The 26,930-nt window shown below is 54.1% G+C and overlaps 4 protein-coding genes across 4 annotated transcripts; 2 read left to right on the top strand and 2 right to left on the bottom strand.

The window, feature by feature from the left end:
• Window positions 1–743: 743 nt before the first annotated feature.
• ENH_00072440 (SAC1 phosphoinositide phosphatase, putative) lies at window positions 744–4,404 on the top strand (the record flags this gene model as incomplete). The annotated part of the gene is made up of 7 exons (XM_013577563.1): window positions 744–928; window positions 1,219–1,299; window positions 1,398–1,452; window positions 1,720–1,778; window positions 2,055–2,229; window positions 2,842–3,329; window positions 4,086–4,404. 7 exons carry the CDS (start codon window positions 744–746, stop codon window positions 4,402–4,404), a joined length of 1,362 nt encoding a protein of 453 aa, XP_013433017.1.
• A 5,258-nt stretch (window positions 4,405–9,662) lies between these two features.
• ENH_00072430 (hypothetical protein, conserved) lies at window positions 9,663–19,066 on the top strand (the record flags this gene model as incomplete). Its single annotated transcript, XM_013577562.1, has 14 exons — window positions 9,663–10,322; window positions 10,547–12,181; window positions 12,441–12,546; window positions 13,074–13,333; window positions 13,552–14,098; window positions 14,356–14,841; window positions 14,942–15,315; window positions 15,631–15,987; window positions 16,373–16,483; window positions 16,670–16,980; window positions 17,238–17,354; window positions 17,510–18,249; window positions 18,661–18,784; window positions 18,985–19,066. The coding sequence occupies 14 exons, from the start codon at window positions 9,663–9,665 to the stop codon at window positions 19,064–19,066; spliced, it is 5,910 nt and encodes a 1,969-aa protein (XP_013433016.1).
• Window positions 19,067–20,553: 1,487 nt separating this feature from the next.
• ENH_00072420 (hypothetical protein, conserved) lies at window positions 20,554–21,879 on the bottom strand (the record flags this gene model as incomplete). Its single annotated transcript, XM_013577561.1, has 1 exon — window positions 20,554–21,879. One exon carries the CDS (start codon window positions 21,877–21,879, stop codon window positions 20,554–20,556), a length of 1,326 nt encoding a protein of 441 aa, XP_013433015.1.
• A 2,893-nt stretch (window positions 21,880–24,772) lies between these two features.
• On the bottom strand, window positions 24,773–26,191 carry ENH_00072410 (hypothetical protein, conserved; the record flags this gene model as incomplete). The annotated part of the gene is made up of 1 exon (XM_013577560.1): window positions 24,773–26,191. One exon carries the CDS (start codon window positions 26,189–26,191, stop codon window positions 24,773–24,775), a length of 1,419 nt encoding a protein of 472 aa, XP_013433014.1.
• Between the last annotated feature and the right edge of the window lie 739 nt (window positions 26,192–26,930).

Raw genomic sequence — 26,930 nt, 5'->3', positions numbered from 1 at the left:
TCCTTTTTCTCCTTTTGCTGCTCCGTTTGCTGCTCCTTTTTCTCCTTTTGCTGCTCCTTTTTCTCCTTTTGCTGCTCCTTTTGTTGCTCCTTTTGTCTCCTTTGCTGCTCCTTTTGCTGCTCCTTTTGCTGCTCCTTTTGTCTCCTCTTGCTGCTGCTTTTGTCCCCTTTTGCTGCTTTTTTTGCTGCTGCTTTTGTCTCCTTTGCTGCTCCTTTTGCTGCTGCTTTTGTCTCCTTTTGCTGCTCCTTTCTTCTCCTTTGCTGCTCTTTTTGCTGCTGCGTTTGTCTCCTTTTGCTGCTCCTTTTGCTGCTGCTTTTGTCTCCTTTTGCTGCTCCTTTTGCTGCTTCTTTTGTCCCCTTTGCTGCCGCTTTTCAAAAGCTTCTTGTCTCCAGTTTTTCCTTAAACCCTAAACCCTAAACCCTAAACCCTAAACCCTAAACCCTAAACCCTAAACCCTAAACCCTAAACCCTAAACCCTAAACCCGCAGCTGGGCTTAGGCAGCTTTTGAAGTCTGCTGCTGTTTTGTTGTGGGGCCTGCCTCGACCTGCTGCTGCTGCTGCAGCAGTGGTTGCTGCTGCTGCTGCTGCTGCAGTGGCTGCTGCTGCTGCTGCTGCTATTCTTGCTGCGCCGTTTGCTGCTGCTGCTGCTGCTTGCAGGAGACGCCTCCAACTTCGTAGAGACGGAGCAGCTGCTGCTGCACTACTACCACGACTTGCTGCCGTCTTACATTTCCCCGGCCAGGATGCCGAGCAGCAGCAGCAGCAGCAGCAGCGACAGCAGCAGCAGCAGCAGCAGCGACAGCAGCAGCAGCAGGAACAGCAGCAGCAGCAGCAACACCTGCAGACGCAGCTGGAGACTGGACATCCAGAGCTATGTTCAGATAAGGGGCTCCATACCTCTTTTGTGGCAGCAGCCTCCGACGCTGAGGTAAAAATCTAGCAGCAGCAGCAGCAGCAGCAGCAGCAGCAGCAGCAGCAGCAGCAGCAGCAGCAGCAGCAAAAAGAGGAGCACCAGCAGCAGCAGCATCTGCGGCAGCAGTAGGAAGAGTGTGGTCTTTTGGAAGCGGTTAAAACTAACAAAAAGCACGGTCTTGAAGGGCCGGTTGCTGCTGCAGCAGCAGCAGCTGCTGCTGCTGCTGCTGCTGCTGCTCCCCACAGGCAGCAGCAGCTTGCAGCAGCAAAAGATTGCGTCTCTTGTCTCTGCTGCATTTGCTGCAGCTGGTGTCCCCCCTCCCGCTTGGAGGCCTCAGAGCAAGACCATGAGGCTGCAGCAAAGCGCCACTTTTCCTCGCTAGTCGCGTGAGTTGCTGCTGCTGCTGCAGTTGCTGCTGCTGCTGCTGCTGCTGCTGCTGCTGCTGCTGACGGATTTTAGCTGCAGGCGTGGGATCTTGTTGCAGGCGCTATGGCACGGTGGAAGCAGTTAACTTGGTGGACAAAAAGGGCTGGCAGAGAGTGAGGCTGTCTCTTTTCAGCAGCAGCAGCAGCTGCTGCTGCTGCTGCTGCTGCTGGTGCTGCAGTGCCTGTTGTTGCTGCTGCTGCCGGTGCTGCAGCCCCTTTGCACTCCAGCGCACCATTAGCTGTGGGAAGCAGCAGCAGCAGCAGCCAGCCTTGCAGGGACAAGCAGCAGCAGCAAGTGCTGCAGCTGCTGTGGCGCCTCATTGGAGCTCTTTCTTTTGCTGCTGCTGCTGCTGCTGCTGCTGCTGCTGCTGCTTGCTGCAGACCTTGGGAGACAAGATGGAAGCAGTTCTTCAGCATATTGAGAATGTCAGCCACACCTGGTGAGGGCCGGCAGAGGCAGCACCGGCACGAGAGGTGGCAGCAACTGCTGCTGCAGCTGCTGCAGCTGCTGCAGCTGCAGCAACAGCAGCTGCTGCTGCAGCTGCTGCAGGGGCAGCAGCAGTACTAAAAGCAGCACTGCTGCTGCAACTGCTGCAGGAGAAGCACGCGTTGCATGCAAGCGCAGAGGCACGAAAAGGCGGAAATCGCTCGCGTTGCTGCTGCTGCTGTTGCTGCTGCTGCTGCTGCTGTTGCTGCTGCTGCTGCTGCTGCTGCAGGTTTGATTTTCACGCGGAGTGCAAGAACATGCGGTGGGACCGCCTCAGCAAGTTGCTGCAGCAGCTGCAGCAGCAAATCGACAGCCAGGGGTCTCTGCGGGTTTTGCTGCTGCCTGAAGAGATAGCAGCAGCAGCAGCAGGAGACTGTCCCGTGCCTGGGTGGCAGGTGGCGCAGGTTTGCATAGCTCTGCTGCTGCTGCTGCTGCTGCTGTTGCTGCTGCTGCTGCTGCTGCTGCTGTTGCTGCTGATGCTGTGCTTCGTGTCTGTGTCTCTTTTTTTCGTTTTTTTATTTTATTTCTTGCTGCTGCTGTCCCTTTCTTCTATTTGCTGCTGCTTCTGTCTTTGCTTCCGTGGGCCTCAATTGGTCTGCTGCTCTTCTTTTGCTGCTTCAACTATTTTAATCTCTCCTTTGTTTGTTTGCTTCCTCACTTGTCGCTTTCTTCTCATCTGCTGCTGCTGCTGCTGCTGCTGCTGCTGCTGCTGCTGTCTCTTTTTGCTTCCCTCTCTTTCTCGCGGCTCTTCGGGCTTCTTCGCGCCCCTGCTGCTGCTGCTCTCACTAACCCTAAACCCTAAACCCTAAACCCTAAACCCTAGACCGGGTGTAGGGTTTAGGGTAGTCCGGCTTGATCCCTCATCCGCCCACAGTCTCAATGGCCGTCCCGTCAGCCCCCAGATCAGCAGCAGCAGCAGCTGCTGCAGCAGCAGCTGCTGCAGCAGCAGCAGCAGCAGCAGCAGCAGCAGCAGCGGCGCTGCTTCTTGTCTTTGGTGTTTGCATTTCTGCGTTCAGGTGTACAGACAGCAGAGGGGAGTCATGCGGACCAACTGCGTGGACTGTCTAGACAGAACAAGTGTAGTTCAAAGTGTCTTTGGTCGAGTTGTGCTGCAGAAGCAGTTGGCGGCCTTCAGTGCAGCAGCAGCTCCTGCAGCAGCAGCAGCAGCTGCTGCTGCTCACGACGCTGCAGCAGCAGCTGCTGCTGCTGCTGCAGACGAACCCTTCGCCCCCATTCGGGTCTCTCCTGCTGCTGAAGAAATCTTCAGGACTCTCTGGACCTCCAACGCAGACGCGCTCTCTATTCTTTATTCAGGTGCCGCCACTGCAGCAGCAGCAGCAGCAGCAGCAGCAGCAGCACAGCAGCAGCAGCAGCAGCAGCAGCAGTGTGGGGTGCTTTGCGTGGGTGGACTCGCAGGGACTCCGGCCTTAAAGACAGATTTCACAAAAACGGGAAAGCGCTCAACTTGGGGAGCGCTCAAGGACGCGAAAAACTCTTTCTGCAGGTGCTGCTGCTGCTGCTGCTGCTGCTGCTGCTGCTGCTGCTGCTGCAGCTGCTGCTGCTGCTGCTGCTTCTGTTTTTCCGTACGCGTTTGCTGCTGTGGATGCCTCGGCGGTGCAGCAGCATTTCGTGCTTGATGCTGTTCAACATGCCGTTTGCTGCCATCGGTCTCACCCGCCTTCGCTGCTGCTGCTGCTGCTGCTGCTGTTGCTGCTGCTGCTGCTGCTGCTGCTGCTGGCTTCAGGTATTTTCTGAATTGCTTTTCGGACGGATTCAAAGAAGACTGTTTGTTCTTATGCTCCTGTCCTTCTTCGTTGCTGCCGCGGCAGCCGCCGCCCCGGCCTGGGGGCATTGGGCGCGTGGTGTGGGAGTACTTGCTGCTGCTGCTGCTGCTGCTGCCGCTGCTGCTGCTGCTGCTGCTGCTGCTGGCCCCACGCTGGGTCCAGTGGCTGGCGGCGTCGCTCCACGCAGCAGGAACAGCAGCAGCAAGGCTGCTGCTGTTCCTGCCAGCTCTGCTGCTGCGCCACAACTTGCTGCTGCCAGCACTTTTCCAATCCCTCCCACTTGTGGGGTGGCTGGCTTCCCCAGAGGGCCCCCTGGGGCCCCTGGGGGCCCCCCTGGGGGGCCCCCTGGAGGGCCTCTGGGGCCCCAGCAAAAGGAGGCCCCCCGAAGCTGCTGTTGAGCTGCTGACGCTGCTGCAGCTTTGCTGCTGCTTCTTTTGTCTCCTCTTCACGGGCGCTGTGGTGTACATACACTTCAGGCGCGACGACTGCATAGACGTGCCGCTGCTGCACAAGCAGCTGCAGCAGCAGCAGCAGCAGCAGCAGCAGCTGAGGCAGCAGCAGCGCCTGCTGATGGGGCTGCAGCAGCAGCAGGGGCAAATGCACTACGAAATGCAGGAACGGCAGCCACAGCAGCAGCAGCAGCAGCAGCAGCAGCAGCAGTACCGCCAGCCGCTGGAGCAGCAGCTGCAGCAGCCGCAGCAGCAGCAGCAGATGCAGGAGCAGCAAATGCCAGAGCAGCCGCAGCAGCTGCTGCAGCGGCAGAAGATCAGCAGCACGAGCGAGGGGCAGGGCTGAGCTGCTGCAGCGGCAAAGACACTTCTTAAGGTGTAGCCCCGCAGCTCCTGCAGCATCTAATTTGTAGAAACGCAGTGCTGCTGCTGCTGCTGCTGCTTCTGCTGCTCCTGCTGCTGTTTGGCAGCAGCGGCAGGCAGGGTGTGGGTAGGAAAGATCGGCTGTCAGCAGCCAAGTAGAGCTAGCTGCAGCAGCTAGCTGCTCTGGCTAGCTGCAGCAGCTAGCTGCTCTGGCTAGCTGCAGCAGCTAGTTGCTCTGGCTAGCTGCAGCAGCTAGTTGCTCTGGCTAGCTGCAGCAGCTAGCTGCTGTGGCTAGCTGCAGCAGCTAGCTGCAGCAGCTAGCTGCAGCAGCTAGCTGCTGTGGCTAGCTGCAGCAGCAAGCTGCTGCCTCCCGTGATGGTGCTGCGGGCGTTTTGTTTGTTTGCAGAAAGAAAAGGGAAAAGGGTTTAGGGTTTGAGTGTATGTACAGGCTGTCTTCTAAAAAGGACAGCGAGAAAGACAACTTTCTCTTTGCCACTTTTGTCTTTTTTCAGTTTTTCAACTTTTGCTGCTGCTACTTTTGCTGCTGCATGCACTAAAACGCATGCAGCCCCAAAGCCCCAACCACTCGCCGCTTTCCACTTAAAAAAAAAATAAAAATTTAAACTTCGCTAAAGAGGGGCCTCTGGGGGGCCCCCCGTTGCTTCTTGGGGGCCCCCGGGGGCCCCCAAGGAGCAGCAGGGGGGCCCCCGAGGGGCCCCTAGGGGCCCCCAGGAGTACCCACAAGCTGCTGAACAAGCATTCATTAAAAAAGGTCTTTTGGGATTTCTTTTCTAATATTTAATTATATTTTGGAATTAGTCTCTGGATTTGCTGCGCTGAGGCGAAGAGGCCTTTAATAAAATAAAGGAAAAGTTAACAGACTTTAAAACGAAATTAAATAATGCATGCAAAGGCCTCAGTGGGCCAGCGCATGCAGTTTGGGGCTGGCTGGTCTGCATGCACAGTGGGGAAATGTGCTTTTTGAGGACAAGAGCTTTTGGCTTTCAAACAAAAGACATTTTCGGAAATATTCTTTTTTATGACAAGTGCTTTTCTTTTGCAAACAAAAGGCAGCAGACACAAAACTGAAAATGGCAACAGCTGCAGCAAAAGGACTCAGTGGCTTTTCTTTGCTTCTTAGAATTGGCACAATTGGCTGTGCAGCAGAAAGCGCTGCACAAATATCCTCTTTTGCACGAAAAAACGTGCAATTGAAAATGAATTTGTTCTTGTGGATCAAAAGGTCGAAATAAAGGATCTTAAAATGCAAAAGTCGAAATAAAAGATCTTAAAATGCAATCTAGCCTTCAGACTGGCAGCAAAACGGGGCGGGCTGGACCCCCAGCTGCTGCAGTGCTGCTTGCTGCAGCAAAGAGCATACAAGTGACCTCTAGAGGTCGCTTTTGCTGCTGCTTAGCCTATATAGAGGTCATATTTGCTGCTGCTTGGCCTATATAGAGGTCATATTTGCTGCTGCTTGGCCTTTAGAGGCTGCATTTGCTGCTGTTTGCCTCCAGTTGCTGCATTTGCTGCTGCTGCTGCTGCTGCTGGCTTTAAAGAGGCTGCAGCTCAATGTGGGGCGGAGCCTCGAGGCCATGAATGCTTTCGGGGAAGTTACTGGTAGGGCCAGTTCGAGAGTCTTTCTTTTGGATCTTTTATGACAACTCGTACTAAATATAATCAATTTGCAGATTAAGACGATGAAATAAGAAAAGAAAAAGAAAGGAATACTGTGCAACTTGCGAACTAAAATATATTTATTCTCTCTTAGAAGACCTATTGACTCTACAGCGAAAAAAGATTTCCCATATTCTTCTTGGCTTGTGGGCAGTACCTGGGCCGCGTAGTTTGCTTCATAGTTCGACAGTAGATTAATAAATATGAATTAAGGATTTAAATAAATATGTCTTCAGAATTAAAATATGAAATAAGGATTTAAATAAATATGTCTTCAGAATTAAAGTTTTCAGTTTCCAGGATTGAGGGCAGACAACTTTGCATTTGTTGTGCAGAAAGCTGCAACTCCTGGAATGTCGTGGCGGCGGAAACCTCCACATACACATATGCCTCAGCTAATCACAGAACTCCTCATTGTTCATTTGTTTATTAAAGATAAAAATAAAAATTAATTTGTGAAATGAAATGAGATTTGAACTCCCTGAGGTTAACTCTGAAGACTCGCCCAAGGCGCTGTTTGGGGTGTGTGATCAGCACGTCTTCGAGATAGCAGTGCTCAAAAGTCGTAAAAAAGTGTATTTGGAATACAAAATATGAAAATGAATATAAAATAATGTTTTTTAATGACAATTATGGAGGAAGTCTCGCAAAAAGAGCAAGTTCTAGCCGATCTGGGTGTGGCAGTGCGGCTCATATTTTCTGACTTCTTTTATTTCGTCAAGTCCGCGCTAATTCTTCCCTCCGCTGGACTTTCTTCGGTCCCTATCAAACCAAAACTCTTTATGCTTTAGTTTTTCAATAAATATCTTGAATTGGCTTTCAAAAGGTGTATTTAATCCCGTTTCCCCAACTTGCGTTTAGCAGCGGAGTTTATTTTGCAGCTGTTGTAAGCTTAAGGCTACGCACAGTTCTTCTGATTGCAGCAAAAGCACTGTTTGAAGATAATAGGATTTGCAATCTTTTTTGTTAGCAATCTTTTTTGTTATAAAGTGCAGATCCGCATGCATTTGAGTCTTTAAACTCAAAAGAAACTGAGTCTAGGCCAAAGTCGCAGAACATGTATGCATGGATAGAAGCTGAAATACCGAAAAGTTTAACTTCAAAAGTTGTGGGAAGCCACCTGCAAGCTCTTAGCAAATAAATGAATCTCAAAGAATACAAATTCTGCAAAATATTTATAAAATTTTGTTTTTAGGAAGTCTTCTGCAGCTCAAGATATATCTTGCCAAGGCAGTCAAATTTGTGAGTGCAGCAGCTGGGCAGAAAGCTAGAACTCTGCAGATCAGTCTCAGACTTCAATTTAAGCCTTAAAATGGCGCCAGATCACTAACAATGGGACGTTATCTTGAAAAATTAGCATCAAAGCCTTTAATACTTAATTTAATACCTCTCAGAATCTCGAAAAATTGAAAAAATGCCGAAATTGCCGTTCAAACGGCTTCTTACTGATGGGCAAAAGCAGTTCTGCACACCAGAACCCAGAAGATCTAGAGTTTGGGGAGCCCTTAGGCTATTTATCCATTTATTTCTCGCGTGCTATATCTTGGAAAATGTATTCAACAAATATTCAAGTATTCAAGTATTCAAGTATTCAAATATTCAAGTGTTTTCTCCTGCCGAGTTCTAGAACTGCAGCCACCAGTGTGCAGCTGCACCCATGGAGGCTTTTATCAGGCCAAAGTCCTCAGTCCATTATTATCAGCTTCCAGCCAAAAGGGCCGGAAGAACTCGAAATGGTATTCTCAAATAATCCTTAAAGAAGCAGCAGCGCTAAAGAGCCGGCCGAGCTGGCTGTGGCAGATTCGAGACATCAGCTGCCTTCTGTTTTCAGCGTCCGGCGCTTTCTTTTCCTTGACACAATTCGATAAATGCCAAATACGAGTTATTGGTGAACACCAAATGCTTTGAGCTGCGTTCAAAGCATTCGCACTTTGAATTTTTTCCAAAAAAGCTGCCTCATGAGAACTACTCGACTCCTGGGTTTCCTTGTGGGAACTCAGGAATATTCCCAAGTCAGAAATAGATAATAGACTTCAAATTGAGCAGTAGAATCTGAAAAAGGCCTTTGAGCTGCAGCACGGAAGCAAACTGACACCAACGCTGCGCTGCGGCTGCGGGAAATCTTCGTGCTGCTGCGTTTTGCTGCTCTGGAGCTGCTGCGTCCTTGAGCTAATAGATTAGACATTCTGCAAAGCTCCAAGCCTCTAAAATGCATCTTTATTCAACAGTATAATGCAAATGAAAAGGGAAAATGGAATTCAGAGTCTAAGTGGAGCCCGCGAAGCTGCCATTTAAGCCCGCTTTCTGCGAAATGCCCAACTCCAGGCGCTGCATTTTGCATCAGTAGAAAGCACCTGGCACTTCTAGCTACCTCAGCTTTCCTAAAAGCGAAATATAAACCACAAAAAAACGAAAATTCGGAATTAGGGGATATATTTAGGGTCTGAGAGTTGCAGCAGAAGACCAGGAAAAGCCAGTTCAGCTTTCTTCGCAGAAGATCACACAGACGGTGACAGTGCTGCGTTCTGTGCTCATTTTCCCGCAAAAGTGCGAATTAATGAGTAGTTTTCAATGGGATTTGAGCTCAAAAATCCCAAAAGTGAATCCAAAAGACTCATATTCATGTGAGGTTCGCAGTGGCTAGTGCTGCGGACTGCAGTGTCTGGTGATTTCCTCCTTCACACGCCCCATAAACATATCATTATAATGACAGAGTTCAAATGTATATGCTTTCCATAGCTTGTCTGCGGTGTACGTACTCCTCAAGCCTACTCAAAACCCGCACAGTAAACCCGGAAGTCTTTTCCGAGTCTTTCCAGGAGCTGCAGTCCCGCAGCTCTAGGCAAATGGACTCCTTTTTGCCGCTATGAGGGCTCCAATAGGTCTAATAAAGCTAAAATTTGCTGCAGGAAGCTTTAGTTTCGCCACGAGGCCTTTTAAATAGACTTAAAGACCTCGAGTGTCTTTGCTGCTGCTGCAGAAGGTAGGCACACACGGCGCAGCCGGCTCCGGCTAAGAGCGACTTCAGCCCTTAATGCAAGCTGAGCTGCTTCACATATTGGGAGTTTTGCTGCTGCGCTTAGGCGCTGCGCAGCAGCAGCAGCAGCAGCAGCAGCAGCTAGGCAGCAGCAGCAGCCGTAGACTGGGGGCCCCGTGGGGCTGCTGCGGAGACCAACACCGATAAGCCCTGCTGCATCTCTGCAGTGAGCAGCAGCAGCAGCTGAATGCGACAAATTGAATTTGAATTTAAACCATCTAAAGGAATAGGGAGGGAGGGAGAGACATGGTGTCGTCGTTGCTGGCAGCAGCAACGGCGCAACAGCAGCAGCAGCAGCCGCAGCCGCAGCAACAAGCAGCGACAGCAGCAGCACGCAGGCCCGAAAGACGGCTGCAGCCGCTGCTGCTGCAGTGCACTCGCTATCACATTGTGCCTCCGTAGCGTTTCCCTCGCAGCAAGGGCGACAGCACTAGCAGCAGCAGCAGCAGCAGCAGCAGCAGCAGCAGGCGCTGCTGCGTGACGGCACCACGAGCAGCAGCAGCCGCAGCAGCAGCGCCTTCGACACAATGCTGGCACCCGTTGCTGCTGCTGCTGCAGCCTCCCTGGGGGGCCCCCTCGGAGCAGCAGCAGCAGCAGCAGCAGACCGCCAGGGGGGGGGCTATTACTTTGCAACTTCTCTCCCCCCCACAGTTGTGACTTGCTGCTGCAGCGTGCGGCTGAGGTCCCCATACACCCCAACTCTTGTCTTGGCCAGGCCCCGCTCTTTGGTCTTCTTGCACCCGAACTCCAAAAGCAGGCGCCGCCGCCGCAGCAGCAGCAGCAGCAGCAGCAGCAGCAGCAGCAAGGACCGGGGGTGCAGCAGCCCGAGCGCCGGCGCCGACGCTTCCTGCTCCTCCCCCCGCGGATCCCCCCTCGCAGCAGCAGCAGCAGCAGCAGCAGCAGCAGCAGCAGCAGCAGATGACGGGGAGGAAGCTGAGTCCCCCTTTTTCAGTCCTCCCGTAACTTTGCCGTGTCGTTCTGCTGTTGCTGCTCTTGCTGCAGTGCCGCGGGCGCCGCCCTGCGGCGCTGCTGCTGCTGTCTGTACACCTGAAGAAGACAAAGACCAAGACAAACAAAAAGAAGGACTTGAAGATCTTTTAGTTTTGACAGACTGCCAAACTCTCATGCTTCTCACCTACGACAGGAAGCAGCGCAAAGTCATTCCCATCGAGCTTTTCGACCTCCGGGTATGCAGCAGAACTGCTGCTGCTGCTGCTGCTGCTGCTGCTGCTGCTGCAGGACCTGAGTCGCTGCTGCTGCTGCAGGCGTTCGTTGTGCGCGTTGCTTCCGTGCGTGTGCCGCTAGGAAGTGTTTTAGTGCTTTCCTTCCGCAGCTGCTGCAGTGTCTGCTGCACTGTGATGTCCTGCTGCTGCTGCTGCTGCTGCTGCTGCTGCTGCTGCTGCTGCTGCAGCTCCCTTGCTTCCGGAGAATCAAGGGGAGGCCCTTGCTGGCCGTTTGTCCCCTCACAGGAGACATTGCAATTCACCAGTACGAGTTCAGGCTGCAGTACCTGCAGCGCCGCCGAGTCAGCAGCAGCAGCAGCAACAGCAGCAGCAGCAGCAGCAGCAGCAGCAGGGAGCCGGACTGCAGCAGGGCGAAGCGAGTGAAGGAACAGGGACAGTCCCCGCAGTGGCAACAGCCGAAGCAGGAAGGCTCGCCGTCTCAGCAGCAGCAGCAGCAGCAGCAGCAGCAGCAGCAGGCAGCAGCAGAGAGTGCAGCAGCTCTTCCCCTGTACAACCCGCTGCGGGTGGTGTTTGTGCACGAGTTGGGGATACTGGACATAGCCTTTGTGGCTCCGAAGCTGCGGCAGCAGCAGCTGAGCAGCAGCAGCAGCAGCAGCAGCAGCAGCAGCAGCAGCAGCCGGGAGTCGCTGTTTTCGGGCTGCGGGCGCGCAGCAGCAGCGGGCGAGGGCGCGTGGGGCAGCAGCAGCAGCAGCAGCAGCAGCAGCGGGCCGTGCCAGCAGCTGGGGTGTCTGTACACCTGCAGCACCGTCAGCAGCATGAGCTGCTCCTCCCCCGTTTGTCCTCCAGATCGCTATTTGCGGCTGCTGCACCTGCCGCAGCAAGATGTACCCTTTATAGACACAGACCCAGTTAGCTGCTGCTGCGGGGGCCCCCCGGGGCCCCTCCCGCTGCCTGGGGGGGCCTCGCGGCTGCTGCCGCTGCCGCTGCCCATTGGTGGGGTTGTTGTGTTTTCCCCCAAGAGCATTTCTTGGCTGGCAGCGCAGCCTCCCCACAGGGACAGAGCTGCTGCCAAGAAGCACTTTGCTGCGGCGCCTGCGGGCAGCAGCAGCAGCAGCAGCAGCAGCAGCAGCAGCAGCAGCAGCGGCAGCAGCAGCAGCAGCAGCAGCTCGTTCGTCGGGATCGGCCCAGCGGCTGCTGCTTCCGCCAGGGGGCTCAGCCCAGTTTGCTCGCAAACTACTTTTCCTGGCTGCGACGATATTGTTGCTGCTGCGCTGCTCTCGGGACCTGCAGCAACACTCGCCCCAGCAGCAGCAGCAGAGCAGCAGCAGCAGCAGCAGCAGCAGCACACCTGCGTCTTCGTCGCCGTCGACGCCAGGGGAAACGCGCTGCAGGCGGTCCTGCGTGTTTCGCCCCCCTCCGTCTCAGACAGCAGCAGCAGCAGCAGCAGCAGCAGCAGCAGCAGCAGCAGGTGGGAGGACGTGTCTTTGTCTGTTTGCTTCCTGGGCCATGCATGCGAAACTTCTCAGCTGTCTCCTCTGGGGCCCCACACCTTCTTTGCTGCTTCCACTTGCAGCGACAGTTTGGTGCTGGACATTAGAGAGCCAGCAGCAGATGGTTTCAGCAGCAGCAGCAGCAGCAGCAGCAGCAGCAGCAGCAGCGGCTTAGGCCTGAGCCTGTCCTCTGACGAGGCAGGAGGCGTCGGCGCTGCTGCAGAGTGGCTGCAGCAGCCGCAGCCAGCAGAGCAGCAGCAGCAGCAGCAGCAGCAGCAGCGGGGGCGTCTGCGAGTGCTGGAAGCCTTAAGCAATTTGGGGCCAATTGTGGATTGCTGCATAGCAGACTTTGAGGGCAAGGGGCAAAGACAGGTGCAGCAGCAGCCCCCAGACCAGTGCTGCTGCTGCTGCTGCTGCCGTTGCTGCTGTGGTTGCTGCTGCTGCTGCTGCTGCCGTTGCTGCTGTGGTTGCTGCTGCTGTTGCTGCTGCTGCTGCTGCGCTGCCGTTGCCGCTGGTGACTGCAGGGGTCGTTGCGGTTTGCGCTGCTGCTGCTGTAAGTGCTGTTTGTGCGCTGCTGCAGCTGTTTGCACTGCTGCTGCTGCTGTGTGTGCTGCTGCTGCTGCTGCTGCAGCTGGCGGTTTGCTGCGGCAACGGCAGCAGCGGGGCCGTGCGGTTCGTACGAGATGGCCTCTTTCTGCATTCTGCTGGTGCTGCTGCACTGCAGCAGCCCGTGGAAGGTCTTTGGTGTTTGCGGCTGCTGCGAGGGGGGGCGCTGCTGCTGCTTGCTGCTGTTTCCACGCCGTGTCGCACTTTGCTGCTGCAGTGGAGGGGCAGGCCAAGTGCGAAGCCCGACGCAAGTAACCTGCTGCTTCCGCCTTTGCTGCTGCTGCTGGACTCGTTGCTGCTGCTCTTGCTGCTGCTGCTTTCTGCTGCTGCTGCCGCGGTTCTCTGTGGCGCTGTATCAATCACCGCTACCACCCGCGTGTCTGCTGCTGCTGCTGCTGCTCCACTCTCTGTTGCTGCTGCCGGTTTTCAGTTTGTGACTGTTGTGGCTGTTGTGCTGCTGCACCTACCTGTGCCGGTTATGCTGCTTCTGCTGCTGTTGCTACCTGTGCTGCTGTTGCTGCTGCTGCTGCTGCTGCCTGCGTGCTGTGCAACTTCTTGGGCGTTTGTTAGTTAATTGCTGAGTAGCACTGCCCGTTGCATGACTCTGCTGCATCTCTTTCATCCGAATTCGTTGCTGCTGCTGCTGCTGCTGCTGCAGGGGCTATTGTGGCTTCCCGTAGCTGGAAGGAGACTGAAGACGGTGGAGAGATTGAGGCGCTGGAGGGCCTGGGGGCTCTTGTGACTTCGCAGCCTTCACTTATTTGCTGCCTTTTCAAGCCAGAAGATGCAAACTCAGCAGCAGCAGCAGCAGCAGCAGCAGCAGACAGTGAAACTGCTGAGGCAGGCCAACCCATGGAACAGGATGGAGAAGACTTCCCACGCGCGTCAGAGCGAGATTCTCCTTTGGTGGTTCTTCAGGTGCACATTTAGCTGTTGCTGCTGCTGCTGCTGCTGGTGCTGCTGCTGCTAGTGCTGCTGCTACTGCTAGTGCTGCTACTGGCAGTCCCGGTGCAGCTGTGGCTGTGTGTAGGCACTGCTGCTGCGAACATCGGAGTGTCTGCTGCTCTTTTGTCTTTTTTGTTGAATTCGACACAAAATTGTTTATTTTTATGAACCTTTTTGTCTTTTTTCAACAGGTTTTGCACCGGGGGCTCTTGGCGCTTGATGGCTGCGAGGCTTCGCTGGCGCTGCAGGCTGCGGTGTCTGTACACCTCACGGCGGCGGCTGCGGGGCGCCCCTTGCTGCAGCTGCGGCCTTGTGACCCCAGTGCCTTGTTTGCTGCTGCTGCTGCTGCTGATGAAGCGGAGTCGCGCATCAGTGCTGCTTCCGTGGCTCCTGTGGCAGGCGTCGGGCGGGGATCGGCTGCTGCTGCAGCGGGAGATGTTCTGCTGCTGACTGTCGACACTGCTGCTGCTGCTCTCTCCTTCAGAAGCAGCAGCCGCAGCTTCCACTGTCTCCAGACCAGGGACTTGAATGATGAGGCCTCTGCTGCGCATGCAGCTAGGCTGGACATTCCTGACCCAACGTCTGCAGCAGCAAGCGACGAGGCTCCTGCTGCTGCTGCACCTGCTGCTGCTTCCGTTTCCGTTGCCCTTGCTGCTGTGGGGTTGTTTGGGGAGGGCACCGTTCGTCTGCTGTCGCTGCCCGACTTGGAACATCTCATGACCGTTGATGCATGCAAGGGTGCGCCCTGCTGCTGCTGCTGCTGCTGCTGCTGCTGCTGCTACTGCAGTTGCTGCTGTCGAGGAAGTTTTCTGGGCTGCAAAGCAGCGGCAACTGCCGGATGAGATATGCTAAGCTTTCCGGAACCGCGTTGCATGCAGCGAGAGTTTTGACTTGCGTGCTGCTGCTGGTGTTGCTGCCTCCACTGGTGGGATGCGCAGTTGCTGCTGCTGCTTACCGAATTTGCTGCTGCTCTGCTGCTCTTTTGCTGCGGGCAGGCGAGATGGGCGTTTGGATCGTCTCTACGCTGGTTTGCTGCATGAGAGGCGTCGCTCTTTGCTTAGCTGGGCTCAGCAATGGCCGGGTGGTGCTGTTCCGTCTGGGCCTCGCAGCTGCGGAGGCAGCAGACAGCAGCAGCAGCAGCAGCAGCAGCAGCGGGACTGCTTTTATGACGGGGCACTTCGTGGACACTGGGTCGGCTCTCCGTCTGCGTCTGTCTTTGCTGTCGGGGCGAGTCTTTTCTGTGGGGGGGGGCCCTGTGCGCGTTGTGAGTCTTCCGCGGCTTCCGTTTGCTGCTGCTGCTGCTGCTGCTGCTAAGCGCAAGGAGGAGCGCCGCCGGCGCAGCAGCAGCAAGGGCGAAAGTTCGAAGCTGCGCGCAGTCTCCCCTCGGCAGCGACTCAGTGCAGAAATAGAGGCCCGCCATGATGTCTCTTGCGTCGTTTGCTGCTGCTCGAGCCCCACCATCATACACGTCTCTGCAGCAGGTGGGCCTCTAAGAATTCGCAGCTGCTGCCGATGCTGCTGCTGCTGCTGCTGCTGCTGATACCTCACTGCTTGCTGTTTGCTGTTTTTGCGTTTCCTCAGGGAGCCTCACCTACAACCACGTCCCATGTGTCTCGCTGCAGCACGTTGCTGACTTCAGCTGTGGGGCCACAGACCCCCAGCTGGGCCTGTTGTGGGTAGAAGGGGCTTCTGCTGTTTCCGCGGCAGCCGACAGCAGCAGCAGTAGCAGCAGCAGTAGCAGCAGCAGTGGGTGGTACCGTTCGCCGGTGGGCGGCCAGCAGCAGCAGCAGCAGCAGCAGCAGCAGCAGCAGCCACGGGCAGTGCTGCACGTGGGGGTGAGGGAGCAGGCGCAGCGGCTGCACTCCCGCGTGCTGCCTGTGGGGCGCACTGTAGATGCGCTGTGTCCAATTGAGTCTGTCTCTGTGGTGGCTTTGGCCTGTCCTGCAGAAGTGGTGGTGAGTTGTTGCTGCAGCAGGGGAAGCAGCACTTCGGGTGTGGGGAATTTCTTCAATTTGTTTCACTTTTAAGTTTCCTTCTTTTGTTTCCTCTTAAACTCTTCGATTTTGGAAAGTTTTTGGAAGTTCAGAAAGTCGGAATTGTGATTTTGCTGCTGCTTCTTGCTCCCCTTGCGGCTTCCTTCTATGCTGATTTCTCCCCCGTTTTGCTGGCTTCTGACCCCGCGTTGCTGCTGCGCGCCTCCCGTGCTGCAGCAGCAGCTGCAGCAGCAGCAGCTAAACTGCTGCCTCTGTGTCTTCCTGCGTTTTGCCCAGGATGGCCGAGAAGAGCCCAGCTGCGTCTTATTTGTGAATCCCGTCACGAAAAATGTTGAAGGCAAATTCGTTTTGCCCCAACCCACGCATGTGCCCTCGGCGCTGTGTCTGGGGCCTCCAGGGGTCCTGGGGGGGCCCCCTGGGGCTGCTTTCAGCAGCAGCATGGCATGCAAAGGCCAGCTGGAGCAGCAGCAGCAGCAGCAGCAGTTGCTGCCACGCAGCGAAAGCACTGCTGCTGCTGCTGCTTCGAGAGAGGCAGATGCTGCTGCTGCGCTGCTGTGCGTGGGCACAGCTGAAGTTGTACTCAATGACTGCGTCCCCCAAAATGGTTGCATTCATGTTTTGAGGATTTCCAGAGTAAGCTAGCGTTTCTTTGAAATCTTTTTATTTTTTGTCTTCTTTAACTATTTTTGTCATTCTTTGTCTTCTTATTGAGCTCCTCAGCCTTCCCTGCTGCTGCCCTTTTCTCCTTGTCTTTGCTGCTTTCTGTTTCTGCTGCCACTGGAGGCTTCTCCCCGCCTTTCAGTGTCTTGCATTTTCACAAGCAGCAACACTGCTGCTGCGGTTGCTCTGCTGCAGCGCAGGTGCATTGCTGCCACAGCAGCTACTAAGAACTGTTCCACTGACACTGGTGCTGCGCGCTGTTGAAACTGTTTTTCCACTGCTTGCTGCAGCTCCTTAGCTGTGTTGCTGCCTCTTTGCTGCTGCTGCTGCCGCTGCTGCTGCTGCTGCTACCGCACAGGTTCACGGCATGCTGGTCATAGCTGAAGCAGCAGAACGCATGCGACTGCTGGCGGGAGTCCACGAACTCCGGGTCTTTGACGGCATGGTTTTAGCTGCATGCAACCACCAAGTATGCGGCTGCTGCTTCTGCTGCTTCTGTTGCTGCTGTTGTTCTTGCTGCTGCACTGCTGCCCACCCCATTCCTTCCCTTGAAGGACTAGCTGTGTTCCTCTGATGTGGCTGCGGGTGCTGCCGCTGATGTCTATTGCTTCTGTGAGGAGTGTGTTTTTCGTTGCTGCTGCTGCTGCTGCTGCAGCTGCGACTGATCAAACTGAGCCTCCCCGGAGACAGCCTCCAGGAGGAGCGCTCCTCAAGCCGTCCAACGCAGCCGGAGCGCCGAGGCCAGCGCCGCAAGCAGCAGCAGCAGCAGCAGCAGCAGCGAAGACGTGATGGCTCGAGTTTGATGGACATAGGGGAAGACATGGACAATGATGGGGTGTCTCAAGACGAAAAAGAAGCAGTTCCTGCTGCAACTGCGGACAAAGGCCTGGGTGCTCTGGGCCGCATTCAGCTGGGTTGTATTGCCACGTTTGCTGCCAGCACTTTCATTGCCTCACTCGACGTCCTGTAAGAGCAGCAGCAGCAGCAGCAGCAGCAGTAGCAGCACCAAGAGCACCCGCACCAGCCTCAGCGGCAACAGCAGCACTATGACACATACGGCTGCAGCAGCTGCTGCAGCTCGTGGAGCTCGAGGAGGCAGGGACGCCTGTGCCTGTCTGTTGACCTTTAGGCTTCCCTTTTCTCTTCTTTGCATGTTTTTTGCTTTTGAGTCCTATGGGCCTTTCTTGCTTCTTCTCGTGTCATTTCCTGTTTTGTTGCTGCAGAGAAGACCGGCTGATTTGCGTTGGTGACATGATGTCTTCTGCTTGCATTGTAGAATGGAGGCCCAGCGAAAAGGCGCTGCGCGAAGTCGCAAGGGATATGCGATGTGCATGGCCGCTGTGAGGCCCTGCTGCTGCGTTGCTGCGGCCCTTGCTGCTGCTGCGGCCGCGGCTGCTGCGGCTGCTGCTGTGGCAGCTTCTAGGCACAGCTGCTTGCTGTTGGGGCTGAAGCCGGCCTGTCTCGTGCTGCTGCCGCTGCTGCTGCTGCTTCGCAGGGGAGTCTCGCTCTTGAATGGAGACAGCTGCCTGATGTCTGATGGAGAACAAAACTTGTGGGTGCTGCAGCGGGCGGTGCCTGAGGGGGCTCTCAAGGGCCTCTGCTGCGGGCGTGACGGCGAGGCGCAGCAGCGCCCTGCTGCCGCTGCTGCTGCAGCAGAGAGGCAGCAGGACGAAGATACGGCCGGCGGCAGCGGCAGAAACCGTCAGCAGCAGCAGCAGCAGCAGCAAGCGGGTGCTGCTGCTGAGACTGCAGCAGGGTTCAGTATAAGTGATGCGCAGCGTTTTCGACTCTCGCCTTCCGCTGCGCTTCAAACTCCAGTTTCCCTCAACAAATTCGTTCACGGAGGCATCAGCGTGCAAGTTACTGAGGGGCTGCTGTGGGGACCGAGTGAGCAGCAGCAGCGGGAGCAGGGCCCCCCAGCAGCAGCAGCTACGTCAGCAGCAAGCGAGGAGGCCCTAGGTGGGTTGCTAGAGGATGCGCACGAGGGCCTGATGCAGGGTTTGTCTGGATCGAGCAGCAGCAGTGGGTGCAGCAGCGGCGGGTGCAGCAGCAGCACCGGCGGCAGTGGACAGCCGCAGCAGAAGTCGGCCTCGCTCTGCTGCCCCTCGTACACTCGCACTTGGGTTTCAGCTGAAGGCAGCATTGGAGTTGTTTTGAAACTGAGAGACCCTGAAACTTTCGCAAAGATGGCGGTGGTGGAGGATGCTGTTGGGTACATCATGGAGTGGATCGGGTGTACGTACAAAACAGGGCAAACGTGAATGCATGCAGTAGCAGCACTTCAGCTGCTGGCCGGTTTTGTTGGTCGCAAATTCAAATGCTTGATTTAAATACTTGTGTATTTTCTGCGTACTGTGTTGGCTTTACAACAGAGCTGGGTCTGTGATTGGTTGTTTTTGTCGCTTTTCTTTTCGTTTTCGCCTCTCAATCTGTCGTATTTTCTTGTAGCTCCTCTTGCCTAGTGGCAGAGCTGCTTGGGGCCATCTCATGAGCCCATTCCGCGCTTTTTCTCTATTGCATATTTCTTCGTAGCCTGAGAGGGCCTCTGCTCTTAGTGCTGCTGGAGCAGCAGCTGCAGCAGCAGCAGGGGCAGCAGGAGCAGCAGCTGTGAGCGATGCTTGTCTTGCTGCTGCTCTGCGTGTGCAGTTCGTGGGAGATCACCTGGGCAAGGGTCGAGTCCGTATAAGGGTTTTGTAGACGGAGACATGTTAGAGCAGTTGTTGCTGCTGCGGCCAAGAGAACAGCGGGAGGTGTACAAGCTGGCTAGAGTGTAAGCTGATGCATGCTTTGTGTGTACTTGCTTCTCGTGGTCATTGACTAAGCGGCAGACAGAGCCCAAAGTAGGTTTTGGGGGAGATAAAACTGAATTAGTCTTGCGTGCAAATATGGCTGGCTGGCTGTTTCTTAGTAATTGTGCTGCTGCGTCATTTGCATCTGCTGCTTATGCGGTTGTTGTCTTCGCCGCTGCAGCACTGCAGAGGAAATCGGCTTGTCGCTACCCTCACTAGATGAACTTCTGCTGCAGATTGAGCACCTGCGGCAGCTGCATTGAAGGTCGCATTTCCTCTTCCAAGATCTGCCACAAATCAATAGGGCCTTGCTGCGGGGCCCGTGCATGCGTGCATTGTCGCTTGCATGCATTGTTGCATGCATGGATGCAACTCTTTCATGTATGCGCAACAGAAAGGTGCCGAATTCCTTTGTCTACAAAGGAGCAGCGGCTGAGGCTGCTGGTGCTTCTGCTGCTGCCAGCGCATGTGTTGCAGAAGTCACACGGACGTATTGGAATTATGTACACCTGGCTCTTGCGGCTTCTTTATTGCCGCTAGACTATATAGAAGCAGCACTCTAAAGCACTACTGGTGTTCCCCATAGAGCTCCATGCTTGACAGAAACCACTAGCTCTGAAGAATCCGTATATGAGCGAAGGAGCCTTGAAACTCGAAGACAGAAACCGTTAGCTCTTAAGCCGTAGCTGATCTAAATAACGTTGAAACTCGATGCCGAAGCCCCTGCTTCGAGGGGGGGCACCGCCTGGGGTCGAGTGACTTCATTGCCACTCGCCCTTTGCTCCACTGGGAGAGCGCCGCATATCTGAAAGTTGCGACGGCAGAAGGCGCTCCCTCGCGGATGCGCAGTTGGGGCTTTTCGTCCCACCACAGCGGCGGCTGCGGCCTGTACCCCGCAGCAGCCCATTAGCCGTGTCATTTTTAGCCCGATGTTCGGGAATTTCGCTGGCTTGGGGCCCTTGCCACAGCAAACGCATGCACAGATGCAGCCGCAGCTATGTTCTCGCCCAAATAGTGTGCGCCTGCGCATGCAGCGCTGGAGTTGAAACACTACCTGTGTGCACGAAGGCACGGACTGCTGGAGAGCGGCGGTTAATGGTAACCATAGTGAACGATACTGCTCAGATGCAGCCCTGGTCACGTTTCGCCATGCCTCTTGCCTTTGCTGCTTTTGCTGCCGCTTGGTCCCGCGATCCCCAACCTTCCTTTTAAAATATCAGATCCTGTATCCCTTTGTTTGCAAGGATTGCGCTGTTCTGCTCTACGCTGTTTCCGTTTACCTAGAAGTGCACTGGAGGATCCACTTGTTTCCCGTGTGCGCTGGCTAGACGTTTTGCCGCGTAAAGTCGCTTCAACTCCTGCTTCTGCTATTATTGTCACCCATATTCTTCATTTGCAATTGCATCGAAACTAGAGGGCGCTCTAGCTGCTTGGCTACTCCCCTGTCCCGACTGAGTCTGCTGCTGCGCATACTGTTGTTTCCACCTTAGCGTAGGCCACGATGTGCACATGCTGCTGACTTTCTCTTCTATCCCTTTAGCATTATTGTTTTCCTCAATAGCGGCAGCCCTGCTGTCCCTGAATACCTGATAAGTCTTGAGCGCTAGATGCCTTCGTCTGCAATTGTTCGTAACTGGCTTGTTGTCAGCAGGACAAGAGCCCTCTCTCCCGTTCACCCCTTCCTTGTGTCCTTTCTTTTCTCTTTCTGCTGGTTTTCATGTGTGGGTGCACGTGCAGCCTTTCGCTGCAATCATGCTGCGACGTTGCAATCTTTTTTCTTTTTCTCCTCAATGAGACTCAGAATCGCTGGTTCTTCAGTCCAGTGCAGACTGCTGACGCCATTGCTGACGCCCTGCTTGCAGCTAATCTCCTCCCCACATTCATTTACACACAAGGCTGTGTCGTCTAAAGTTGTTAGCTGACTGGGGCTGTAGCACCGCCACTGCTTTTCCCGCTGGCTAGAGTCTCCCACATCCTTGCGTGCCACTGCGCCTCCCACGCAAAAATCTCCAGTGCATCTATCCGAAAGCAATTCTCTGCAATACTTGTCAAGCTCTCTCTGAAGAGCATTGCTAGTTCCTGGAGGGTCTGTACCGTAACATGTTTGGTGAACGTTGTCCGATATAAGTTTTTCTAGGTCCACCTCGCTCGTCCAGACCATACCCTCCGCTGGATTAGTACCGTGCAGGCATTGGACATCCTCTCCGCAGTCAGAGATGCAAAAAGATGTGAAGGTCGAATTGATGATAGCCTTGGGGTGGTAGCAGCTCCAGGCTTTTGTTGTTGCCCCAGGGCTAGGCAGATCTTTGCGAGCCACGGCTCCCCCCATGCAACTGGCTTCTTCTGGTGGGCACTTCGAAGCTAAAGCTTCTTTGCAAGCATTATCCAGCATATTCTGCAGAACATATTTCTCTCCGGCTTTGTATGCTTCTGCGTGAGCGTGCTTGATTATGTTTTCTAGAGGAGACGTCAGGCTCCAGTGTTTGTCGCTTACCCTTCCACGAACTCCGCTTTGGCAGGCGACCTCATGTGGTAAACAGCCCCAAATGCAGGTGCTGCTAAAGTCACCAGAGAGAACAGAAGGATTGTAGCAGCGCCACACCTGCTCCTGCTCTGTGAGATTCCCTACGTCCTTCCTCGCCACAGGCCCTCCAGAGCAGTTGCTATCATTGGAAGGGCACAGAAACCGGAGTGCGTCTTTGCAAAAGTTGTCGAGTCTATCTTGAGTTTCTTTCAAGCATTTGTCTTCTTTGCAGAAATACGTCTTGAAGTTGTTCATCACCTCCCGAATGGCCTCATCGGTGCTCCAAACAGGATCGGCCATCATTAGCTCGGGCTCAGTGCACTCTTGCTCTTCTCCACAGTCTGAAGTGCAGCGCCCTTCAATATCTCCTTCTGTGGAAGCTTTGTAGAAGCACTGATATATTTTTTTCGTGCTGGTTCCCGTGCCATTGACAACGTTGGAGACCAGGCGAGCCCTGCAGTTGTTGCAAGTAGTCAATTCCGCGGAGGCTAAGCATTGCAACAAGCAAAATTTGTTCAGCGCATCCTGGAGCCCATTTGCTGCCTTCAGCATTTCTGCCTACGCCGCAACAATATGAATACGCGCATGTTCAAGTGGGAATTGGTGTTTATCTTCGCGTCTGCATCCGTTGGCGTAAATGTAGAAGCAGAAGCAGAAGTAGAGATAAGCGCAAACGCCCGCATAACATGAACTTGGAAACAATGCCTCATGCAACGCTTGAGTACGAGTCGAAAAACAAGGCAGACGCAGGCAAACAAGCAAACAAGCTTATAGCAGAGCCGCAGGTAGCAACTTTCTCTTCTCTAGATTACAGAGCTGCTTTCATTGAAAAGGGAAAAACCGCTGCGGCACCCAGAGATGCGAATGCATTTCAGGGTGCCGCTGTTGCCTTCTATTGATGCAGTTGCAGCAGCAACCAGATCTGCTTCCCAAAGATGGTTCCAATTCATTTTAGATGCAGAAGGATGGAAGCAGCAAGAAAAGAGTTGCACGAGCTGCAGCAAAAGGCGAACAAGAAAGAACAGTAGTAGAAGTGGCAGCAGAAACAGCAGCAGCTTGAGGCTGACGAACAGAATGATAATCTGCAGCAAACACAAACAAAGCACAGCAGCAGAAAACCATGGCGCTTGCATGCCTGCTCTTAAAAGACCAAAGCACGGAAAGGCGAGGAGGAGCATATGGCTAAGTGTGCATGCAAGCAGAGAGGAAATTGCCGTAGTTTCAATGAAAACTGCGGGCAAGGATAGCCCGTAGGAACGTAGAGCTAAAGTTGTTTGCACGTAGAGAAGAAATTGTCTGGGTTCCAATGAATACTGCAGACAAGGAGAGCCCGTGGGACACTGAGATGAGACCCACGGGCTCCCCAAAAGGGCCTTAGAGAGGGCTAAGAAAGTCATCAAGGGCAGTTAAGAGGGAATGGCGATGTCACAGGAAAGGCATGAGGGATTCTGCACAAAGGAATGCTTCAACAGAGCTTCAAGAGAGCCTCTAGGGGAGCCCTAAGAACCAACACCAGGGGAGCCTTCAGTGGCCTTTGCAGATGCCCGCGGAGCCCATAGTTCGACAATGTCTAGAAGCCTCAATATAAGCTCGCTGGTGCACTAATACACCCAAAGAGAACAAAATTAGAAAGGACGGAAGGCAGTTCACTTTGGGTTTCGGCGTTGGTAAGGACGTGCAGCATCCTTGCAGTGGGGAGTTGGCTGCACTAGTAGCTCACCAAGGCTTTGGGCAGAGGCTGCTGCGGCGTTGAAGATCCAAACAAAAATAAGCACGAGAAGGAAGGCTACACCGTTTTTTGTGTAGGGACACATCTTGCTGCAAATGACGTTTCTGCTGTTGCTGGCGACCCGTGCGTATCGACAGCTGCACAGCGCAGCTTCTGCATTTGTTGACTGGGTTTATTTCAACCTTTCAAAATAAAATTAGCGAGGGCAACTGCAAGCCGACGCAGAAAATGGTACGAGGCTCGAGCCCGCTGGAAAGTTGGGTACAGGGTCTTCTGCGGGTAGCGGCGATTCCTCTTGAGCCACTCCTTTAGGGCCGGAAAACTAAAAAGATGGGGAATTGCCATCAAACAAAAATTTATATTTTGTTGCACTGAAAAACAAAAATCGCGAAAACATGGAGACAGGCCTAGGACCGCAGCCGCCTGTCGCTGGACCGGACCAGCGCCTGCGGTGTCCACTGGTAGAAGCTGCTGCAGCAGCAGCAGCAGCATTTATCCCTCATTATTCTGCACGCATTTCGGAAATTCAGCATGCGTAGGCGTACTCGTGAAGATCGTAGAGACATGAGCCTCCACGTAAGCTGCCTAGTCAACGGGCTAGCTGCCACCCCACACAAGGAGGAAGCCTCTGCTGACCAAGGGAGACCGCCAGAAAACAGACTAGATAAGTTCATGTGCTGACAAACCACGCTTAATCGACCCCACACTTGGCTTGCCAGCCTCAGGATTAGCTTAACCCGCAGCCACACCTCCGCCGACGGCCAGGAAAGGCAAAGAACCAACAGCAGAAGCAGTGTCACGCTAAACCTTTGGTTCAAATTGGTTCCAATACGAACCTTCTATTGCTAAACGAGTCAGCAGGAGCCACAGGAACGGCGGCAAATGCACTGGCAGACGTGGATGCAGCAACAGGAGATATTGCAGCCTCAGCAACTAGACGAGCCCCAAATGTTTTTGAGTCTCTCAGGCAATAAGAAAAAAAAGCAAATATGTCTTAAAAGGCTTGTCTGCAACTAAAAGCCACTGAAGCAAGCACAGCTTTTGCCTCTCGGGGAAAGTTTCTGTGGGTGTCTGAAGCAGCCTAATGGGCGCCTTGAAGTGTATATGCGCCTGGCTCTCTTCCTAAAAGGCCGATACACAAAAAAAGAAATGAAATTTCCGAGTAAATGCAGGCCCTCACAGTTCTTCCAAGCCCTAAAGAACCAAAAGAGGCTTTAGTGTCAACAACGCACGAACTACAGAAGCAGCAGCAGCACATCTTTGTTGCCGAGGGCCGCGGGGTCTGATCAGCTCTAGTGCCCTTTCTAACTCATTCCGTGTCGCTGTCACCTCAAGCATGCAAGAGCAACACACGCAACACCGTCCATGCCCTCCAAGGCCACGTTCGCCCCGTTGCAGCAGTACCACCTGTTGCAGCAGCCGCTGGTGTTGCTGCAACAGGTGGTACTGCTGCAATGTCTGAAGAGCGTAGCTGACAGACAGCAGGACCCTGCGGGGGGCACATACATATTGCCCTTTGCCTTGATTTCTTGTTGAAGCATGCTCGAGAGCATAAGGAGGCAGGAGCTGTGGCCTAGTCAGTTTTACATGCACAGGGGCCTTGGCTGCGCATGCATGCACATGTGTGGAAGCCAAAACACTAAAAAGCGAGACAAAACCAACTGCAAACGATACAAGGTGATGCTGCTTGGCTACACATTTAGCCAGAATTCTCTGTTACTTCTGTTTCTGCTGAGAATTCTCTGTTACTTCTGTTTCTGCTGCTGCTTTCTCCTGTTTCTTCACCACGTGAGCACGGAGAGGCACCCGTTTTGGAACGTTGCAGTACTCTCTCTTTTTTTCCTTGATAAGAATCTTTATCGCTATCTCCTTAGTCCAGTGAAGATTGCTGACGCCGTCAACGACTCCCTGCCCGCACTTAATCTCCTTCCCACATTCATTTACACACAAGGCTGTGTCTACTGAATTTGTTAGCTGAGTAGGGCTGTAGCACCGCCACTGTTTCCTCCGCTGGCTGGGGCCCCCCTTGTCCTTACGGGCCACTGCGCCTCCCAAGCAAAAGTCTCCAGTGCACCTATCAGCGAGATGTTCTCTGCAATACTTGTCAAGCGCTCGCTGAAGACCATTGAGAGCTCCTGGAGGCTCTGTACCGTAGCACGTTCTGAGAACATTGTCCGATATCAGCTGCTCCAGGTCCACCACGCCCGTCCAGACCATACCCTCACCTGGGGTAGTGCCATGCAGGCATTTGATATCATCTCCGCAGTCAGAAATGCAACGAGCTGTGAAGGAACTGTTTTTGAAAGCCTTGGGGTGGTAGCAGCTCCAGACTGCTGCTTTTGCTTCCAGCGTAGGCAGATCTTTGCGAGCCACGGCTCCCCCCATGCAAATGTCTTCGTCTGGTGGGCATTCCTTGGCCAACGCTTCCTTGCATGCATTGTCCAGTATCTTCTGCAGCTCATATTTCTGTCCGGCTCTGTATGAATCTGCCTTACCGTGCCTAATTATGGATTCTAGAGCAGAGGTTAGGCTCCAGTGCTTATTGCTCATTCCTTCTTCGAGCCCTCCCTCGCAAGTGACCTCATCTGGTATGCATCCCTCCATGCAAGTGCTGTTAACGCTATCAGAAAGGGCACTAGGGCTATAGCAGCGCCAATTCTTCTTCTGCTGCGTAGCAGTCCCTACGTCCTTTCTCGCCACGGCCCCCCCGGCGCAGGTGGGATCCTTGGGAGGACACAGAAACTTCAATGCTTCTTTGCAGTAGTTGTTGAGTCTGTTTTGGATGTCATCATGGCATTTGTCCTCCCTGCAGAAGTAAGCCTTGTAGGTGTTGACCTGCTCCCGAATGTCCTTATCAGTGCTCCAAACTGGGCTGCTCATCACCAAGGAGGTGTCTTTGCACTCTTGCTGCCTTCCACAGTCCGAAACGCAGCGCCGTTGAACACCTCCCCCGCCCTGAGCCTTGAAATAGCACTGGAAAGTGCCTTCCAGCCCGTGGGTTTGGCTGTCGCTGCTGCTGGGTTTGGGTTCCAAACGCGCCTTGGTGTTGCTGCAGACATTCAATTGAGGATGTTTTAGGCACTGTAACATGCAGAACGTGTCCAGGGCCCCCTGCAGACTCCCGGATTCTTTCATTAGCCGCGCCTACACAACACTTGCACAAGCATGAGCATGTGCAAACTTACGTTTATGCTGCTGTGCCGCTGCTGCTCACCATGTGTAAATAGGTATAGCTAACTACGTAGGCAAGAGGGAAAGGTTTATATTGCTCTTTTCAAAGAAGTTCTCAAGAGCGATCAGCTAGCCACAAGTGGCCATGCGTTGGAAGAACCACTTTGATGTCCACAGACAGATTCTGTGAAGTGGCACTAGCGTCTATCGCGACACAACCAACAAAGTTTGCTTGAAGACAATCATGAATTTGCAGTAACGCGGGTGAAAAGCAGAGGCACAGGAGAAAAGCTGCAATCATGGCGTAAAAGGGCCTTTTGAAACAGTTACTGCCCGGATTTTTGAGCCAAAGTAGACCCTCATGTTCCTGCTATCCGTTGAAATCAATGAAAGGCCTGAGATAGCTGGACTGCAGCTGCACTTCACCCTGCAATGTTATGTAGGAGCTGCAGCTCCTCTCTAAAGGCTGTTCAGCATCAGTCTAGCTTGTGACAAGCTGCACAAACAGCAGCAGTTCCAGCGACAGCAACAAATACACCAACGGAGGAGCTGCAAAAGCGTCGTGGGGCTCACGGACATTGTAATGTGCTGCGAAAAACATAGCATAGCACAACAGGGGAACTCGGGGGTGTTGCATGCATCTACGGAGCAAATGGGAAATATAAAAGCAAAAAAATGGAAGGGGGTTTTCAGACGTAGGTAA

The sequence above is a fragment of the Eimeria necatrix genome, genomic scaffold, assembly GCF_000499385.1.
Source record: "Eimeria necatrix Houghton genomic scaffold, Enh_scaff70, whole genome shotgun sequence".
Lineage (NCBI taxonomy): Eukaryota > Apicomplexa > Conoidasida > Eucoccidiorida > Eimeriidae > Eimeria > Eimeria necatrix.
Note: the sequence above shows the minus strand (reverse complement) of the source record. Positions and strands in the feature narration are given on the sequence as shown.